This window comes from Ursus americanus, chromosome 16, assembly GCF_024610735.1.
Source record: "Ursus americanus isolate L20-20 chromosome 16, mUrsAme1.1.p, whole genome shotgun sequence".
Classification (NCBI taxonomy): Eukaryota; Metazoa; Chordata; class Mammalia; order Carnivora; family Ursidae; genus Ursus; species Ursus americanus.
Genome location: NC_142142.1, coordinates 45,383,764 through 45,402,340, shown reverse-complemented (window position 1 = coordinate 45,402,340; position 18,577 = coordinate 45,383,764). Strand labels below are relative to the sequence as shown.

General features: G+C 39.8%; 1 protein-coding gene across 1 annotated transcript; it reads right to left on the bottom strand.

The window, feature by feature from the left end:
- Positions 1-10,301: 10,301 nt before the first annotated feature.
- On the bottom strand, positions 10,302-11,249 carry LOC123792386 (olfactory receptor 6M1-like). The gene has a single exon (XM_045797541.1). The coding sequence runs from the start codon at positions 11,247-11,249 to the stop codon at positions 10,302-10,304; it is 948 nt and encodes a 315-aa protein (XP_045653497.1).
- Between the last annotated feature and the right edge of the window lie 7,328 nt (positions 11,250-18,577).

Below are 18,577 nucleotides of genomic sequence, written 5' to 3'. Positions count from 1 at the left end.
TTAAAGACTTTTTTTTTCCCCCTCTGAATGGATTTCCATTTGAAAAGTTTGCTGTACTTTTTCTGGTCCTTGTAGTTGCTCATTACTTGTATTTCCCATTCATTTATTCCAAAAATAAATTGCTTTTAAGTTATCAAAGGACCTCAAAAGGGCCTGATCAATTGGAATAAGGTCTTCTACCAGTCGGTTTTCTTTCCCCATAAATATTGTGAAACTCACCCTTCCCCCACTACACCTGTACCCAGGTAATAAACTTCCAGACTGATTACTACAACACAAAAAGGCATAAGCATATCTGGTGGACACATGTTAATATTGCTGAGGTCTAACATAAAAACAGAATAGAGCATGGTATGTGGACAAGTGGAAATGCTTTGAAATTCCCTCTCCTTTCCCCCTCCCACCCTCCTTACTGACCACACCGGAGAGGAGCAGGTGTTAAGGCAGACGAAGGTGGGTTCTCATGCACCTGCCTCTCATCTATTCCACTGTTCCTCCCGTTTATCTAGCCAATTGTTTCCCACCCTCCCTGAAGTCCTTCATTTCCCTTTGTGGATATTTAGTCTTGATGACCCTGATAGGAGCTTGATTCCCCTCTGGTGTTGTGAAGTTAGATAGGCTGGGATCTGCAAAAGCACTGTGCCACTTCTTAAACAAGGTCCTGGGATGGTCAAACACAAACAGAGTTGCTGTTTGCCGTGGTGGTCATGCGGTCCTAGATGAATGGAAAAAATGGCATCGAGAGATTTCTGTTCTGCTGTATTTGGGTCAAATAAACTCTGAGAAGAGCCAAAGATGTAGCATTGCTCTCCTTGGGGAGTCTCTCAACTTCGTGATTGTGGAGAAGCAGCTGGCTTTGTGCTGGTCTTCTCTGGATGACCTCTGTGCCCTCCCGAGCCCTTCCTGTCTAGGGCGAAAGGTTCTGGATGAGGACAATCTGCGTCTAAGAATGTAATTATAACCTTGCCAAGTTGGGGCTTTCATTTTGGAGGAAGATTGTTCTTCATTACCATTGTGGATCCTTATAAAGTGGCATTAAACTGCACATCGGTACCTTTCAAGATTCCAGGTTAGGTCAGAACAAGGTGGACTAATGGAAAAATCATAGTAGATTTGGGATCAGAACCTGCGGGGTTTTTCTCATTTGGCCGCTGTAGCTTTGGATCTTTAAGGAGACTCCTAAGCATCGTGTCTTAAGTGTTTTCTAAAATGAGGATAATGACAGTGACAGATTGAGGTCCTCAGCGAGGGCCTATTTATACAGTGATGTATGGATACTTGGCGTTCAGTGCATGTTTGCTAAGAACATCGGGATGGGGAAGGAGGAACAGAAAAGGACTGAGATGTGGTGGGGGTGGGGATGAGAGATCATTTGGGATCTTTGCTGCTGTCAGTAAAAGGTGGCAAAGTTTAATTGCAAGCCGAGTACATTAAAGACTTTCATTTACATACTTAGGGTAAAGCTATCATACTTGACAGCTGCCTTCACTATAATTTGGGGGAGAGCAGTAATTACGCTTTAATTCAGAAAATATACATGTAAACAAATTTACTGAGACTCAGACTGCTTAGCATATAAACACGGATAATTGCGTAATAAACCATACTTACATCATACTGATCGAGCCCCCTCGGTATTTTCTCTATCCGAGTAGGTTAGGAACCTCGAACCTTGGGTATGTTTTTCCTGCTGCATTCCTGCCGCTATTCTTTCAATACTGTGATTGCTTCGGTGTTGAATTCTGTGTAATCTTGGTCCTAGTCTGAGACTTTTCCCCACGTGGCAGCTGATCCCCCTTTCAAAACCACACCGAACGGTTATTCAGTGCTTGCTGAAGTAGCCCATCCTTCTTCCTCTGAATGAAAAACTGTCCTTTTTCATAACCTCTGTGGATTTTTCTCAGTTCTTCTTCGTACGTCCACAGAAAAAGTGAAGTCTCGACTACACTCAGAATAAGTCCAAGTGTTCCATAATCTCTTCGTCTTTCACGTGACACGCGCAGTGTATTTCACCCTGAGAACATTCCTCGGAGTTGCAAGTCCTGTGTATCGTGGAGCACATTTCTGTCCAGAAGGGCAGATGGCGAGGATGGGTGGTGAGTGGAGAAGTCACACGCAGCTCAATCTCAGCAGGTCCTCTGACTTCTATTGTGGATCTCTGGCAAAAGTGGCCGAATGCTTCCCAAATCACAGCTGGGTTTTTTCTGTCTTGGTTGCAGGAATGCCACTTCCTGTCTATTCAGTGAATTTCAATTTCTTCTGTGGATCCGTCTGATTGTCAGAAGGATCCATATTCGCGTCACTGAAACATCTCTCTAAACGGTCACCAGTCCTTAGGTCAGCCCTGCTCACTCATCAGAACCCTGTCACTTGTATTCACATGTCACCACCTTTATTTACTCTCCCCAGAAAATAGCACTTCCCTTCCTCTACTAAAGTTTTTACAGGGGATGAACTCCGATATTTAATGAGATTTCGTGTTCACCTTCAGAGATTTGGTTCGCGGTGGCACCTGGGACTACGGCAGAAGAAAAGGTTAATGCTTATTATGGCAATCACAGAACGTCAGAATGGGAGGAACTAATCACAGTCATAAAGTTAGGGTCTCCTGGGACACTCTCTTGGTTGTTTATATTATTTATTTAAAGAGAACATAGAGGATTGCTTTAACGCCACAAGGAACTAGAAACTTGAACTTAAAACGTGTTTTCTTCATGTAATAAAAGGAATACACGAAATGGTCATGATGTACTGAAATAAGCTTTAAGCTGTCTTCCAAAAAGAAATTATTTACATAGATTTATGTGTCTGTGTGTATATTTTAAATCCGTTTTATTGATGTACGATATACACATAATGGACAATTTAAGTGGACAGTTGGTTGAGTTTTGACACACGTGTCCCGTCACGTAGCCACCGTCAGCACTATGGTCGTTTAGAAGATTTCCATCGTCTTAGAAACCGTTGTGCCCTTTCGCAGGAGATGCTCTCCCCTCCTCACCTCAGCCCCTGATAACCACTGATGTGTTTTCTGTCAGGGTAATTTGCATTTTCTAGATTTCTATATAAATTCAAGCTTACTTCATGTCGTCTTTTGCATTTGTTTTCTTTCACTTAATCGGGTATTTGGAGATTCATCCAAGTGTTTCCGGGCTCGCTTGTGGTGAGCATAGCAGCCCTTATAAACTTCTTGAATCACTACGTTGTACACCTACGGTAATGTCACACTATGTGTCAACGGTACTTCAATTAAAACAAAAGTCACCTAAAAGTCAGATGAGCCAGACTTATCCATTTGGAATATTTCCTTTCAGCCTCTGAGAGATTGTAAAGTGTAAAATAAGAATAAACTAAGAAGTTTTGAAAATCCCTTTTCTAATTATTTACGTATTTACCCTTAAGGCTTTCCTTTGTAAGCCTTTCACTTCTCATGTGAGCATCATTTCCCCTCCTCCAGACCTCTGCTGCGTAAGGTGAACGGAATGCAGTTCTTCTTAAAGCAAATACGACCATCGTACACATTTAAATACTTGTCTGAAATCAGTTACTGCTGCTTGGATCCAGTCTTTACCAGGATGTCAAACACATAGGCGTAAATAGAAAAAAAATCTATTAACATATAAATAATTTCAACTTAGTCTTTTAGTGTATAGGATATAAGGTTGTGTTTAAAGAACTGTTCTCCAAGAGATTTGGGGTGGTTGTCGGACAGTCTGCTCTCTCATAAACCAATGAGTGGTGAACAGTGGAGAGAAAACATAACATGAAAAAGACATTACAAAAGTAGTAACTGCTTTTGTAACTGGCAAGTTTAAGTAACAATATTTTCTTTAATTATTATTATTACTATTATTATGATGATGCATTTATTGAGAGAATAATGGTGTTAAAATTTGGCTGCAGGGGTGCCTGTGTGGCACAGTCGTTGGGTGTCTGCCTTCGGCTCAGGGCGTGATCCCGGCGTCATGGGATCGAGCCCCACATCAGGCTCCTCCGCTGGGAGCCTGCTTCTTCCTCTCCCACTCCCCCTGCTTGTGTTCCCTCTCTTGCTGGCTGTCGCTCTCTGTGTCAAATAAACAAATAAAATCTTTAAAATAAATAAATAAATAAATAAATAAATAAATAAATAAATAAAATTTGGCTGCAAAGTGTAGTCAAATATGTATCAGTGTTAATTTACTATTCATTTTTATTAAATTATGCATTATTATTAATTAAAATATTTATAAACTATGCATAATTATTTAATCACTTTTCTTTCTTTTTTAATGTTTCAGGATTTTATTTAAATTCTAGTTTGTTAACATACAGTGTAATATTGATTTCAGGAGTAGAATTTAGTGATTCATCACTTACATACCACACCCAGTGCTCATCACAAGTGCCCTCCTTAATCCCCATCACCCACCTAGCCCCCACCCATCTCCCCTCTTGTAAACCTTAGCTTGTTCCCTATAGCTAAGAGTCTCTCTTATGGTTTGCCTCCCTCCCTCTCTTTTTTTCTCTTTCCCCTATGTCCATCTGTTTTGTTCCTTAAATTTCACATATGAGTGAAATCATGTGGTATTTGTCTTTTGCTGACTTATTTCGCTTAACACAATACGTTAGCTCCATCTGTGTCTTTGCAAATGGCAAGATTTCATTCTTTTTTACTGCTGAATAATATTCTATTGTATATATATATATAATATTCTATTGTATATTCTATATACAATATTTTCTATTGTATATATATATATATATATATAATCTCACCACTTACTTACCCATTCATCTGGGCTTTTTCCGTATTTTGGCTACTGTGCACTTTGCTGTTATAAACAGCAGGGTCCATGTGCCCCTTCATATCGTATTTGTGTATCCTTTGGGTAAATCCCTAGTAGTGCAATTCCTGGTTCGTAGGGTAGCTCTATTTTAAACTTTTTGGGGAACCTCCATGCTGTTTTCCGGAGTGGGCGCACCAGTTTGCATTCCCACCAACAGTGTAAGAGGCTCCCCTTTTTCCATATCCTTGCCAACATCTGCTGTTTCCTGTGTTGTTAATTTTAGTCATTCAACAGATTTACGTACATTGATTTGGTATCCTGCAATTTTATTGAACTTTTGTACCAGTTCCAGCAATTTTTTGGTCAGAGTCTTTTGAGTTTTATACATAGAGTATCATGTTGTCTGCAAATAGTGAAAACTTGACTTCTTCCTTGCCTATTTGGATGACTTTTATTTTTTTTGTTGTCTGATTGCTGAGGCTAGGACTTCCATACTTTGTTAAGTAACAATGGTGAGAAGGGACATCCTTGTCTTGTTCCTGACCACAGAGGAAAAGCTCTCAGCGTTTCCCCATTGAGGACGATGGTAGCTGTGGGTCTTTCATACATGGTCTTTATAATGTTGAGGTATGCTCCCTCTATCCCTACTTTGTTGGGGGTTTTTATCAAGAAAGGACGCTATGCTTTGTCAAGTGCTTTTTCTGCATCTATTGAGAGGATCATGTGTTTCTTATCCTTTCTTTTATTAATGTGCTGTGTCACATTGATTGATTTGTGAATATTGAACCACCCCTGCAGCCCAGGTATAAATCCCACTTGATGGTGGTGAAGAATTCTTTTAATACACGTTGGGTTCAATTTGCTAGTATCCTGTTGAGAATTTCTGCATCCATGTTCATCAGGAATATTGGTCTGTAATTCTCCTTTTTAGTGGGGTCTTTGTCTGGTTTTGGAGTCAAAGTAATGCTGGCCTGGTAGAATGAGTTTGGAAGTTTTCCTTCCATTTCTATTTTTTGGAAGAGTTTGAAAATAGGTATTGACTCTCCTTTGAATGTTTGGTAGAAGTCCCCTGGGAAGCCATTTCGCCCTGGGCTTTTGTTTGTTGGGAGATCTTTTATTACTGTTCAGTTTCTTTGCTGATTATCAGTCTGTTCAAATTTTCTACTTCTTCCTGTTTCATTTTTGGTAGTTTACGTGTTTCTAGGAATTTATCTATTTTTTCCAAATTACAGTTTGTTGGCATAAAATTTTTCATAACATTCTCTTATAATTGTAGTTCTGTGGTGTTGGTTGTAATCTCTCCTCTCTTATTCATGATTTTACTTATTTGGGTCCTCTTTTCTTTTCGATAAGTCTGGTTAGGGATTTTTCGACTTTATTAATCCTTTCAAAGAACAAGCTCCAGTTTCATTGATCTGTCCTTCTATTTTTTGTTTGTTTCTATATCATTTGTTTCTGTTCTATTCTTTATTATTTCCCTTCCACTGGCTTTAGGCTTTATTTGCTGTTCCTTTTCTAGCTCCTTTAGGTGTAAGGTTAGGTTGAGTATTTGCGATTTTTCTTGCTTCTTGAGGTAGGCCTGTATTGCTATATACTTCCCTCTTACCCCTTTGCTGTGTCCCAAAGGTTTTTGGACTGTTCCGTTTTCGTTTTCACTTGCTTCCATGTATTTTTTAATTTCTTCTTTAATTGCCTGGTTGACCCAGTCATTCCTTGGTAGATTGTTCATTAACTTCCATGCATTTGTGGTCTTTCCAAATTTTTTCTTGAGGTTAACCTCAAGTTTCATAGTGCTGTGGTTGGAAAATATGCATTGTATGATCTCAGCCTTGGCCTGATTTGTGACCCAGTATGTGTTTATTCTGGAGAATGTTCCATGCGTACTTGAAAAGAATGTATATTCTGCTGCTTTAGGGTGAACTGTTCTGAATATATCAGTGAAGTCCATCTGGTCTAGTGTGGCATTCAAAGCCATTGTTTCCTGGCGTGCCTGAGTGGCTCAGTTGTTAAGCGTCTGCCTTCGGCTCAGGTCATGATCCCAGGGTCCTGGGATCAAGCCCCGCATCAGGCTCCCTGCTCAGTGGGAAGCCTGCTTTTCCCTCTTCCACTCCTCCTGCTGGTGTTCCCTCTCTCCCTGTGTCTCTCTCTGTCCAATAAATGAACAAAATCTTTTAAAAAAAAGCCATTGTTTTCTTGTTGATTTTCTGCTTAGATGATCTGTCTATTGATATAAGTCCCCTATTATTATTGTATTATTATCAATGAGTTCTTTTTGTTTGTTATTAATTGTTTTATATATTTGGGTGCTCCCAAGTTGGGGGGCATAAATATTTACGATTGTTAGATCTTCTTGTTGGATAGGCCCCTTAATTATGACATAGTGCCCTTCTCCATTTCTTGTTACAGTCTTTGGTTTAAAATCTAGTTTGTCTGATATAAGTATGGCTACTCTGATTTTCTTTTGGCATCCGTTAGCATCCCCTCACTTTCAACCTACAGATAGATGTCTTTAGGTCTAAAATGAGTCTCTTGTAGGCAACGTATAGATGGGTCTTGGTTTTTTATCCGTTCTAATACCCTATGTCTTTCGACTGGAGCATTTAGTCCGTTTACATTCTGAGTGATTATTGTTAGATATGAATTTAGTGCCATTGCATTATACCTGTAAAGTTGTTGTTGCTGTAGATTTTCTCTGTTCTTTTCTAGTCTTTGTTGCTTTTGGTCTTTCTTTCCCATTCGAAGAGTCCCTTTTAATATTTCTTGCTGGTTTAGTGGTCATGAACTCCTTTAGTTTTTGCTTGTCTGGGAAACTCTTTATCTCTCCTTCTATTCTGTACGGTAGCCTTGCTGGATAAAATATTCTTGGGCTGCATATTTTTCTCACTTAGCACACTGAGTATACCATGCCAGTCCTTTCTGGCCTGCCAAGTTTCTGTAGATAGATCTGCTGCTAACTTTATTTGTCTTTCCTTGTAAGTTAAGGATTTGTTTTCCCTTGCTGGTTTTAGGCTTTTCCCCCTTATCTCTGTATTTTGCAAATTTTACTATGATATGCCTTGGTGTTGGCCTGTGTTGGTTGATTTTGATGGGAGTTCTCTGTGCCTTCTGGATTTGGATACATGTTTCCTTCTCCAGACTAAGGAATTTCTCAAAGCAAACTTCTGCATCTTTTCCCTCTTCTTCTTCTGGGACTCCTAGGATTTGAATATTATTATGCTTTATGGAGTCGCTGAGTTCCCTGTCTACATTCATGATCCAATATTTTTCTTTCCCTCTTTTTTCAGCTTCATTATTTCCCACAATTTTACCTTCTATATCATTGATTCACTCCTCTTCTTCTTCCATGTTGGTGGCCATTATATCCAGTCAGTTATAGCAGTTTTTTATTTCGGCCTGACTAGTTTTTAGTTTTTCGATCTTTTATCTCTGCAGTAAGAGAATGTTCTGTGTGCACTGCCCAGCTAGTATCCTCATGGTTGTCATTTTAAATTCTGGATCACGCACCTAGTTTTAACTAGGTGTGCTCTGGTCTGCTTGTTAAAAGAGGCCTCATCCTATTTTCACTAGAGCTGAAGCTCTGCAACAGTCTATGGTCAATCGGCTTGGTGTGTGTGTGGGGGGGGGCACACTTGTCCTAGAACAGAAGCACCTGCACAGCGCAGGGGAGAGGGGCTTGGTGTAAGTGGCTCAGTTCTCCACTGTGGGCACTGTGCTGCTCTCTGAAGCTAGTCCACGCTCATGCATGGAGGGAGAAAAATGGTGCCAGCCCACTGTCTCATCCCCAGAGAGGGGCATTTGTACCCATGCTATCCAGGAAGCCCTCACAGGAGAGTGAACAATCTCCCCTCGTGTGTCCCAGGTGTCCCACAGTTGGTGCCTTCACCCTGTCTGTGTCTGGGCCATCTGCACCTGTGTCTGGGCCATCTGCACCTGTGTCCCTGTATTTTATCTCAGGCATGCCAGCTGAGTTTCAAAACTCCAAATTTTAGGGACTCAACATGCCACGGATCCATGCTGCTCCTCTGGGCGAGGGTCTCACCACGCTGGGTCCGATGCAGATTTGTCCGGGAAGGTCAGTTGCACCAATGTGCAAGAACTTGGAGTTTAGAGGAAAGTGCAACAAGAACAACAACAAAAAAGAGCCAACATCCAGGTTAGCTGCCGTCAGCAGGTGTCTCTGCTCCTATGCTAACAAATGGGCAGTTCAATGGTGCCCACTGGCTCTTTTCTCCCTGAGAAGTAATGCCACCTGTCCCAGATGCACTCCAAGAAGAGTAACTGTCTCTCCCAGTGGAACCCAGTGGATCCTGAGAGCATGCTATCCACTCCTGGGCTTCTGTCCTCCTTCTCCACAGGAGCACGGTTATGCCTGCCAGGCTCCACACCGGCCATGCCACGGACTTCTAAAACTTCATACTTTAAGCTCACTGTTTGTAAAAACTCATGATAAGTAGCTCCTCTCATTTTCCCAGTCAATGATTTTGGGGGAAGTGTTCCTTCTGCACTGTTCTGTGTCTCCCTCTGTCTCTCTCTCCTTTCTCCATAATCAGGACTGCCTCCCCTCTGCAATACTAGTGATTCTTTTCTCCCCCAAACTATGTCTCCACACCTTCTACCTTCCACGATGTGGCCTCTTCTCTGCCTCTAGTTGCGTAGCTTGTTCTTCCAGTCTTCAGATCAATTGATCAATTTCTTGGGTGTTCAGAATGAGTTGGTATTTATCTAGCTGTGTTTGAGGGACAAGGTAAGAATAGGGTCCCCTTTCTACTCCGCCATCTTAACTCCTGTAACAATATTTCAACTATCACAAAATTGTGTGAGAAAATCAAGTAAATGAGAGCAATTGAATAAATTGGATTTATAAATGAATTCAAACAGATTTCTTTGGGTGTAGAGTCCAAACCTGTGAGCAAAAGACAATAGGATTTAAAAAGTGGGCAGTTCCAAAGAAAAAAAATCAAAATCAAAATCAAAATAGGATTTGGGAAAGATATAATCGAAGTAAGACTCTACTGATTATGAAGCGTTATCATGACAGATCTATCTGCAATTCTTTACGGGGCCATTCCTTTTGCATACTGGCTGGGTCACAAGTGTTCCCATAACTGCTGCCCTCGTAGGCCTCTGGCACCAAACTCATAAACAAATATTGGTTGTGCTCGCTTGTATTTACATGCCAATCCCTGCCATCATTTTCCAGATGGGCAAGAGGAGGCTTAGAGAAGTCATATAACTAATCTAAGTTCACTGAAATTAGTGGCTCAACAAATATTAGACATTAGCTCTTATGACTCAGGGTCTGGAGTGTTTCCACAATCCTTTACTACTGTATGCAAAATATGTCAAGGACTAAGGGGACATAGAATTCTTTTTTTTCCTTCTGATTTTCCATACTTCACTATCGATGATGTGTTTGATGCTTATTCATCTTGCCAACAGATTCTGAGAGTTCAGTCCACTTTGGTGTCACTCTTCATACAGCACAAGACGCCATATAAAGAAAGCATAGTTTAGATGCCCTGAAATTGCTTAGCGTCATGTTCCCTTGGAATGTGGTGCGACTATCCTGCTAATTGATTCCCTCAAGACCTCTTTTACCTTTTCATTCCTCAAGCTATAAATGAAAGGGTTCAGAAGAGGGGTCACCATTGTGGTGAAGACAGCTGTCACTTTGTCAAACTCCAGCGAGTGGCTCTGGCTGGGCCTCATGTACATGAAGATATTGCTCCCATAGGCAATGGACACAACCGTGATGTGAGAAGCACAGGTGGAAAAGGCCTTCCGACGGCCTTGGGCTGAAGGGATGCGCAGGATGGTAGAGATGATGTAGGCGTAGGACACAATGGTGAATACCAGCGAGGTCAGGAGGACAAGGGAGGATAAGAGGAAGTTTATCATCTCGATGAAATGAGTGTCTATGCAGGCCACTTGTAGCAAAGGGGCAATGTCACAGAAGAAATGACTAATTTCTTCAGTGCAGAATGGCAATCTGGACACCACAATAGTTGGGCACAGCACTGAGAGGAAGGCTCCCACCCAGCAGCCCAGAACCAGCAGGAGACAGACCCTGCTGTTCATGATGATGGTATAGCGCAGGGGGTTACAGATGGCCACGTAGCGGTCAAAGGACATCACCGCCAGGAGAAGAAACTCCACTGTCCCCAGAAAGAAGTAGAAATAAATTTGGGTGATGCAGCCAGCAAAGGATATGGTTTTCTTCTCTTCTAAGAGACAAGTTAGCAACTTGGGGGTAATAGTAGTTGTGAACAGAATGTCCAAAAATGACAAATTACTGAGGAAGAAATACATTGGTGTTTGGAGACGATTATCAGTCCATATTAAGGAAATGATGACAATGTTTCCTGTTATGGTGAGCATATAAACCAGCAGGAGAATGACAAACAGCAAGATTTGAAGCTCTTGGATGATAGGAAAGGAGGTCAACGTGAATTCAGTCAAGGTACTCTGGTTTCTCATAGCCATTTCTACTGGAGGGGTGAAGAAACAAATGAAGAAAAATAGAATAGTTTAGGATCTCTTTCAAGTTTTGCTGGAGAGAGCATTCAAGAGGTTGGGGTCCTAGTCCTCTCTCTGACTGTATTATGTGGATTCTGGTGAATCACATTACCTTGCTTGGCCTCGGTTCCCATCCTCATAGTTGATGGGTTGGAAAAAAAATTCTGTGGTCTCTTTAAACTTTAACTTTTCGATTTCTATTAGATGCATATATTTCTTCTCTTTATTTCCTTCCTTAAATCCAAATCCGTTCAAGCTAACTGAATTGTATAATGAACCGAAATTCACTCAAGTCATTTTGAACATGTTACTTTTTAATCTTTAAGAATATGGATATCTTAGCTGATAGCCTTGTATCAGACTTCATTGAGGAAAGAGAAGTCATCAGACAAAAATCTATTATCCTTCCTATATTGAGGCTGACCAGCATATGAAGATCTGAAGGATTCTCTTAGGCTACAAGAAGAATTGGATGGGACACACTTTCTGAGACATGCTGGCTGCATCAAAAGTTAGGAGAGGTGTCTGGATCCATTTTCTAAATAACAAAGAAACAAACAGGAACCAAACTGAGGCCAGGCAGTCAAGTGTCAGAGCTGCAGTGGCTGGTGTTGGAGTGTAAAGACCTGGTAGCCAAGATCAGGGTGTCTGGGACCTAAATCAGCCAAGACAGAGAACTGGGGAGGGAAACAGAGAACTGAAACAGCAGGGAATCAAAGCAGAAGATTTGACTTGTACCAACAAGCATCAGTGAGGAGCAGGGCGACCCTGTGATTGTGCTGATATGGACACATTGAATCTTCCAGCACTGGAAGATCAGTGAAGCTGGAAAGGAAATCCTGAGACTTCCTCTCTGAACCACAGCTTTGAAAGAGTGAAGTGTCCCTGGGTGAGGCATGCCAAACAATGGGAGGAGGAGCGGATCCTTTCCAGAAGAAAAATTCTCCAAGTCAGGCCCCCAAGAACTCCCAGATATTAAGAAGCAAAGAACTTTTGGACAAAGATTTCCAAACATGCTAACAATTGCGTTACTATAAATGAGAGTAGAAAAAAAAAAAAAGAATAAGAGATTTAGCACAAGGACAACAGAGTTCAGAATTGTTGGACATATTATTAATTTTTAAAAAGATTTTATTTATTTATTTGCCAGAGAGAGAGAGAGAGCAAGAGCAAGCACAAGCAGGGGGAGTGGCAGGCAGAGGGAGAAGCAGGCTCCCTGCTGAGCGAGGAGCCGGATGTAGGACCCGATCCCAGGACCCTGGGATCATGACCTGAGCTGCAGACACTTAACCCACTGAGCCACCTAGGCATCCTTTGGAATGTTATATAGTACTCTTATATATGGAATATTTCAAGAAATATAGGATGTAATTTTAAAAGTGAGAATGCCACAAAAAAAATCAAGGCTTTTAAAAAATACCAAGTTAAATTTAAAAACACCCAGTGGAATGTACAGATTTGAAAAGAGAAGAAAGATTATAGACAAAGTGATATAAGGAAGATAAAATACAACTATAACAATGATACAAATAAACACCAACAGTCAAAGCAATCCATTAATTAAAAAAACAGAAAAATTGGGACAAAAACAGAACATTAGGACAAATAAAAATAAAAAGTAAGCTGTAGAGACCAATTCTAATTTATTAATTATTACAATAAAGAAAAACTAAACTAAATTCTTTCAAGACAGACATAATATTATATTTAAAAAAATCCCTGCTGTGTTCTATTTATAAGAAACATACATAAAAGGTAAGAACATGGAAAAATTGAAAATAAAAGGCTTTTAAAAAAAGATTTGTCAGGGGTGCCTGGGTGGCTCAGCCAGTTGAGGTCTGACTCTTGGTTTCTCTCAGGTCATGATCTCAGGGTGGTGAGATCAAGTCCCAAGTTGCCTCTGTGCTCAGCAGGGAGTCTGCCTGAGATTCTTTCCCTCTGCCCCCCCTCCTGCTTGCTCTCTCTCTCTCTCTCAAATAAATAAATAAATCTTAAAAAAAAAAAAGATTTGTCAAACATATACTAATCCCAAAAAAAGTTAATGTGGCTATGCAAGTGTCCCCCACTTTTCCAAAGTTCCCATTTTGCCACTTCATTTTCAAGGACAACATACATTGGTACCTGTTTTTGCTATCTTAAAGAAATCCAAGAAATCCCATGAGAATTTTTACGTGTGTTTCTTAGGGAGTCAAGCCATTGTAGTGGCAGCACCCACGCAGAACAGAGCGTGGCGCCACCAAGCTTTTTCCCAGGGAACTACACTCAGAGTCTCAGCATTGAACTCAGCTTTGAACTGTATTCGCGAGTATTTATTTTGTACATCTATTAGCAAGATGTGTCCTAAAGGTATAAAAAAGTCTAAGGTGATTTTTTGGCATCCAGGAATGCTCAAAAAATTTTCCATGTAAATTAATGGTAATTTCTTCTTCACTTTATCCTATGTTGGTTTAACAAAAGGTTTCATAGGAATGCTATACTTTTGGGTAGCCAGTATTAATAACTTGCAAAATAGTAAGACAAAATGTGTCATTAGGGACTGACAGGGCCATTCTGTGATTTTAAAAGTTTCAATCCATCATGAACTTATTACAATTCTAAATATGCAGATACCTAATAAACAGCTTCAGAAACACATATAAAGAAAAAAAATCATGCAACTGTAAAAACAAAGTATCATTGTAGTGGAAGATTTCAATAAATAAATTTATTTTATAATATTTAAAATATTATAAAGTTTAAAACTTTAAAATATTTGTGTGTGTGTGTGTGTGAGAGAGAGAGAGAGAGACAAGCTCAACAGGTCACTGTTTAAATGAACAATTCATTAAACACACAAATAACCTAATTTTATATGACTTCTCTGACGAGTTACTAAGGCATAGCTCTCACAAAGTTTATCTAAGGATCCAGTGTTCCCTCTAGCCAAATAAACTTGTTCCCTGCTGACTGGACAATAGACAAAACAGGTAACCGAACCTAAACTGAGTAAAGTCTTAAAATAATTAAATATTTTATCTCTTAACAACCTCTTTCAAAATCCAGGTCTCAGTCTCCTTACTAAGGTTTTTATTTCCCTTCATTTCCACTGGTCAACTCATATAAATACAAATTACTCTGAAATCCTTTCACAAACCCAGCATGTCTGAAATTGTGGATGAGTCTTTAAAAAAACCAAATAATTTCTCACTTCAAGTTTTATGTATAAGCTGAACCATATAGGATAGTGGTAAGTGTGTTTGCAGTTGGAAGGCTCTAGTAGGAGTTCCATTGCCATGATTTCTAGATGTGACTTTAATTTTCTCACTGGTAAATGGAAATGCCGTAACTATCTTCTGCTTACATTGATAGTAAGGGTTGGAATGACATCAGGTTCTTATCAACAAACAACTAACAGTAGCTGGCACAAATGTTCAATACCTGTTCAATACCTGCTAAACAACAACAACAACAACAACAAACAGGATAAATAGGACTGGGAACCTTGGATGGAAGTGAAGAAGGCACCTGTTAAGGATAAGACATGAAGAAAAAAAATGTTGTCAACTCCATCTCCGTCAGTAATAAAAATGTAAAAATATTCCTGTGCAGTGGAGATGTGATAACACAGATCTCTATGGAGCCTGGACTTTTGTCCACAATAAAATCTGTGTGGGGATCCTCAAAGGATTTGACCTTGTAAGCCACACTGCTTTCTCCTATGCATAGAAGCCTATGCTTCTATCACAGCAATAAAAGGGAAGATATTCTTATACCCTGAGGACAATTCAAAACTGACCCCTATGCATTTATATTTTTAAATATTTAAACATAAAAAGACCTTAATTTTTCAGAATTGTATTTGTTTGATTCCTTTTAAATGTTGAATGATGAAATGTTTTTTGTTTCTGTTTTTGTTTTCCCCTCTGACTTGGATCTCTTGGAAAAGTTCACAGTATTGGTTGTCCAGGGGTCATTGTACAAACTTACCTTTTCTTCCTCAGCAAAAGTCAAACCATCTATGCTTAGAATCTTTCAGTTGTGGGAAATTCCCTGCTAATTCATTTATCTTATTTCATATTTGGTGATTTCTGACCCCTTGAAAATTATTAACTTGAGGTGATACCCTTTTTCCCAGTTGCTTCTACCAATTGATCCCAGTACCAGCCTGAAGCTTGTTTAAAGTCACTAATCTCATCTCCTCAAAAGGCCTTGATTTCTACTGTTAGGTTTCAAGTCATGGCTGTGATACTGGCCAAGAATTACATGTCAGGCATTTTGTTACCGCTGTAAAAATTGAAGTGGCATCAGAAAAGGATGTGTATCGCCCATTTGTTAAATGCATTATTTTCTTGCTAAGTTTTAGATTTGCAGCTTTTGTTTCATACAATCTTTTTGTTTTGAGCTGTTTCTGACAGGTGAATATTAAATCATCCCTATGACTGATTTTGAGTTTGTCCTATTCTCCTGGCAGATGTTTTAATTTATTCGAGGCTCTGCTATTTCATACGTATAGATTCAACGATGTTCTGAAGTAAGAAGCAGGTATTGTTGTGATCTACATTTTGCCCATGAAAAAACTGAAATTTACAGAGGTTGAATCACTTACCTCAAGTTCCATAGCTGGTGTGTGGCAGAGTCAGATTCGAGTGGAGTTCTTTTTTTTTTTTTTATAAAGATTTTGTTTATTTATTTGACAGAGAGAGACAGACAGCGAGAGAGGGAACACAAGCAGGGGGAGTGGGAGAGGAAGAAGCAGGCTCTCAGCAGAGGAGCCTGATGCGGGGCTCCATCCCAGAACCCTGGGATCACGCCCTGAGCCGAAGGCAGACGCTTAACAACTGCGCCACCCAGGCGCCCCTCGAGTGGAGTTTTGACTCCAAAGATTGCATTCTTTAGAGATAAGCATAATACTCTTAGTTCCACTTTTGTAGAGAGGAGAGAAAAGGTCAGAGAAGCTCTGATTATGGTCTAAATGAATGATAGGACACATAAAGCTGAATCAAGACTCAGGTCTCTGGTTCAGCCAGAACAGAAATGTTACTGTTACCTCGTGTTCCAAGTCTGGAAATGCTGGTTTTGTTACTTTGAGGAATTGAATAACCAGAACATTTTAGATCCAGAAAAATCTCAGGATTGGAAGCGATATTTAGGATCATGTAGTTCTATCACGGTCTAGATGTCAATATCCTTCCCAAATATTTCTCTACCCGGAGAGACACACTCTATCTATTGCATCTTAGTACAGCTCTGTTCCAAAACCCATCATTACATTGACCTGGAAGCTGATTGCCACTTGTTTCCTGTATTTATTCTGAAAACTCTGAATCCTTTATAAGATAAATGGAACCTTGAATCTCTCCCTCTTTTTTTCTGTATCTAGGATGGGATGTGTCCTTTCCTCTAAAGAAAATAGGCCATGAATAAACAGTAATATTTGAAGTTCTTGCTTGCTCTCAAAGATTTAATTGAGAATAGCTCTTGGGAATATGAGGTGAAAGAGGTTAATTACTATTTTGTAATCAAAGAATTTTAGCCCTGCAAAAACAATCACAACCACAAAGTTGGAGATGCCAAACAGACATGTTCAGGACTCCAGGGGAATTATCCCAGGTGTTTTGTTTTATTCAGTTAATAAAAGCTTGGTGGCCTGCTTTAGAACTTTAGGGAAATCGAAACGTAAAAAACTTTTGATGTTCCCCAATAATTGATGAAATGATGTCGGTTTTCCTTTCCCGGAGATGTTGGCAATAATAATTCTTCCCGTGCTCTGAAAATGATAAACTTTCCTTTTTCCCCCTCTGTTAAAATGAAGAAAAAATTCCCTATTCTTGCGAAAACCTACAGAAGGTGACTTTCTCTTCATTTATTGTATGCGTCTCTACCTAATCCTTATATTATCCTAAAAATCCTTGGGTTGGTGACCTGGAGTGATGGTTAAGTGCCAGTAAGTGAATACAGACATTTTCTAAATTGACTGAATGTAATCCCCAAAAGATATGGGGTAGAGACCTCCCAAAGCAGCCAGACAGGTAACGGAGAAGTGTCCAACTGGCATTGTTTTCTGACAGTGTCTTTTCGTGTGTGTTCTTTGCATTGTGGCTTTTGTCTATTGAATTTCATTCTACATCACAACATCACTTAGTTTCTGGGACCCCTTGATTCGTCCTATCAAAGCCTTGAAACTTTGACATTTCTATTAAAAGCCAGAAATTGTTGGCTTGAAAAATATACGTTGAAAAATATATGTTGAAAAATCAAGCTATATTCTGGTTACTGGAGAACATCTAAAAGAGAAGTAGAAATGGCTGAAAAAATAAAAGGATAGAGAAAGGATATACAAGGCAAACATTAACCAACTTTGGTAGATTGTATTGTTGTTCCCAATTATTATGTACTTTTCTTCTTTTTTTCAATTTTTTTAACTGAAGTATAGTTGATACACAATGTTACATTAGTTTCAGGTGTACAACACAGTGATTCAACAAATCTATATGTTGTCTATGCTCACCACAAGTGTAGCTACCGTCTATCACCATACAATGTTAATAAGTTAACTGGAATTTCAGTTTTATTGCGTTGTGGTTAACGACTTGACTGCTACTTGAATTTATTGACTTTTCCTCCATAAAATTATATGTTTTATTTTTTTAAAGATTTTATCTATTTATTTGAGAGAGAGAGAGAGAGAATGCAGGAGTTGGAGGAGGGGCAGAGGGAGAGGCAGACCCCCCCCCCCCCCTGCTGAGCAGGGAGCCCGCCTTGGGGTTCAATCCCAGGACCCTGGGATCATGACCTGAGTCAAAGGCAGATGCTTCACCGACTGAGCCACCCAGGCACCCCAATATCTGTTTCATACATCGTGGATGGAAACAAAGAGGTATTCTCTGGAGAGTACCAATGTTGTTTTTTTTTTTTTTTAAAGATTTTATTTATTTATTAGACAGAGATAGAGACAGCCAGTGAGAGACGGAACACAAGCAGGGGGAGTGGGAGAGGAAGAAGCAGGCTCATAGCTGAGGAGCCTGATGTGGGGCTCGATCCCATAACGCCGGGATCATGCCCTGAGCCGAAGGCAGACGCTTAACCACTGTGCCACCCAGGCGCCCCATGGAGAGTACCAATGTTAATAAACATATATTAATTACATTTTAAATATGACTAACTTATACTAAATTTATATATATATACTAATTTATAAAATTACGCATAGAATTTCACCTCGCTTCAATGACTTTTAAAGAGTCAGGGTATACACCCAGACACATACACATTGTGATTATATATACGTAAGTAAATCTTACTAAAGAGCATATTCA